The sequence below is a fragment of the Manduca sexta genome, unplaced genomic scaffold, assembly GCF_014839805.1.
Source record: "Manduca sexta isolate Smith_Timp_Sample1 unplaced genomic scaffold, JHU_Msex_v1.0 HiC_scaffold_1284, whole genome shotgun sequence".
Classification (NCBI taxonomy): Eukaryota; Metazoa; Arthropoda; class Insecta; order Lepidoptera; family Sphingidae; genus Manduca; species Manduca sexta.
Window position 1 is genome coordinate 2,906 of NW_023592134.1, and position 2,025 is coordinate 4,930.

General features: G+C 44.8%; 1 protein-coding gene across 1 annotated transcript; it reads right to left on the reverse strand.

Annotated features, from left to right (window-relative positions):
- Positions 1-629: 629 nt before the first annotated feature.
- LOC119191271 lies at positions 630-1,665 on the reverse strand. The gene has a single exon (XM_037445177.1). The coding sequence runs from the start codon at positions 1,569-1,571 to the stop codon at positions 630-632; it is 942 nt and encodes a 313-aa protein (XP_037301074.1). The 5' UTR covers positions 1,572-1,665.
- Between the last annotated feature and the right edge of the window lie 360 nt (positions 1,666-2,025).

Here is a 2,025-nt window from a genome sequence, read left to right on the forward strand (position 1 = left end):
AATCATAGCTGCAGTAGCTGGCCTTGTAGGACTTTTAGTTGCTAAGAATAAATTAGTAATATTTTCCCGGGTCCCTTGGGTCATATTTACTAGTCTACGTAACCAATATACTGCATCGATGCTTTTATCCGGTGCGGCCAAAAATGTCCAGCTATATTGTTGATATGAGGATGACAGTTTTCGACCCGAAAACGGGGTGCAAGGTAATAGAATCAGTGTTATCTATAAAATGTTGACTATCAGTATGTAAAAGTGTAAGATCGTGTACTCTACGGCCAGAAGATAATAGTAAAATAGCAGCTGTGTGTCTAGATACTTGATATAAACTATTTAAATTTATATTGCAACTCTTTAAGAATCTAATCAAAATCCTTGCATCCCAAATCGGTAATTGAGAGGGCACCGGTCTTGCCAAGGAAATAGCTTTCAGTATATGTTTTACTATCGGGTTTGCAGTAATTTTAACCTCAGATATTGTTTCACAAACGGATGCAATAACTGATTTATGAACAAGAATCGTTCTGTAAGAGAGACCATCGTTTAAAAATAGATAACCGAGATACCTAGCTACATTTACTGGTTCCGGTAAACGAAAATTAATGCTATTTTCTTGACAAAATCTCACCCATCTACTCCAAATAGGGGCATAAGTCTTTATTGTAGACTGCCTCCAACACGATGACAATAACTGTTTCTCTTGCGGCGTCCATGTATCCGTCAGGGCATCCCACCCGAAATGAGCCAGGCTTCCAGGTGTAACTTTCCGACTTGTGCCGGCGGTAGCATTGTCGTCGTGTCCAAAAGCGTCTTTTCAGATTTCTGAGTTTCACGGGACGTTTTAGAGCTCGATTCTTCAGGTCTGGCCTCCAAAAAGACTTCGTCCACTTGGGTGCTACGAGAATGTACTGACCTGAGGCTGAATTGAGGTGATCCAGTACCCTGGGTATTAGGCTGGGCGGCGGGAACAGCCATGCAAGTCGGTAGTGCCAGGATCTGCTAAACGCGTCGTGAAAGTAAGCGTTCGAGTCTGACAAGTCTAGCGAAACATAGTTTGCTACGACATGTGCTGTCTGTGACGCAAAGAGGTCTAGGTCTGGCGTGCCCCACATGCCGAACAGTCTCGATGTTTCTTCGCCTGTGAGGTGCCACTCGGCGGCGACGCGATTTCGTGAGAGGTGATCTGCTTCGGTGTTGCACAGGCCTGGTAGGTGGTGAGGCCGGAGCACAATGTTGAGGTGGTCCACTAGTTCCAGCAGCTGTTGGGTCAGATCTAGCAATTGACGTGATCGTGTTCCTCCTTCGTTTTTTATATAAGACACGACTGTTTTGTTGTCGCTCTGAAGAATCACTGTAGAATTCTGGAGCACCTTTGCTTTGGCTGATATAGCGGCTATCACAGCATACATTTCCTTCAGATTGCAATGCCATTTTGTCTGGTGTTGCTCCCATAGGCCTTTTATCATATCGTTGTTCACCAGGGCTACCCATTGAATGTCCGACGCGTCGGTGATGACGTGGTTCGTCGGCATTCTTTGGAGATGAATCGCTGACTTCTGATTGATATTCTCCATCCACCATTGTAGTTCTGTACATACCTCTTCTGGATACCGAATCTGCGATCGTGGACACTTTCTGAGTTTGTTGCTGTGTCGCTGCAGTAAGCGGCAATGCAACCTTCCCGGTGGGTGATGAAGGTTGCAAAGTTGAGATGACCTAATAGGCGTTGCGCCTGTTTTAGGTTCCAACTGTCGGCTTCGAGTCGTACTCGCAACATCTGACGAATCCGTTGAATTTTCTCTGAGGGTAGGAACTTCGTGTTGAATTTGGTGTCCCATGTGACTCCCAGAAAATCGATTACCCTCGTTGGTGTTGTAACCGATTTTTCCACATTTATACACCAACCCAGACTGGTCAAAAACTGTATTGCGATTTCGACCTGTGCTGTAAGCGTATTTCTGTCCTGATGTACTATCAGATAATCGTCTAAATAGACCACTAACCTCAGTCCTTTTTTGCGAAGTATTT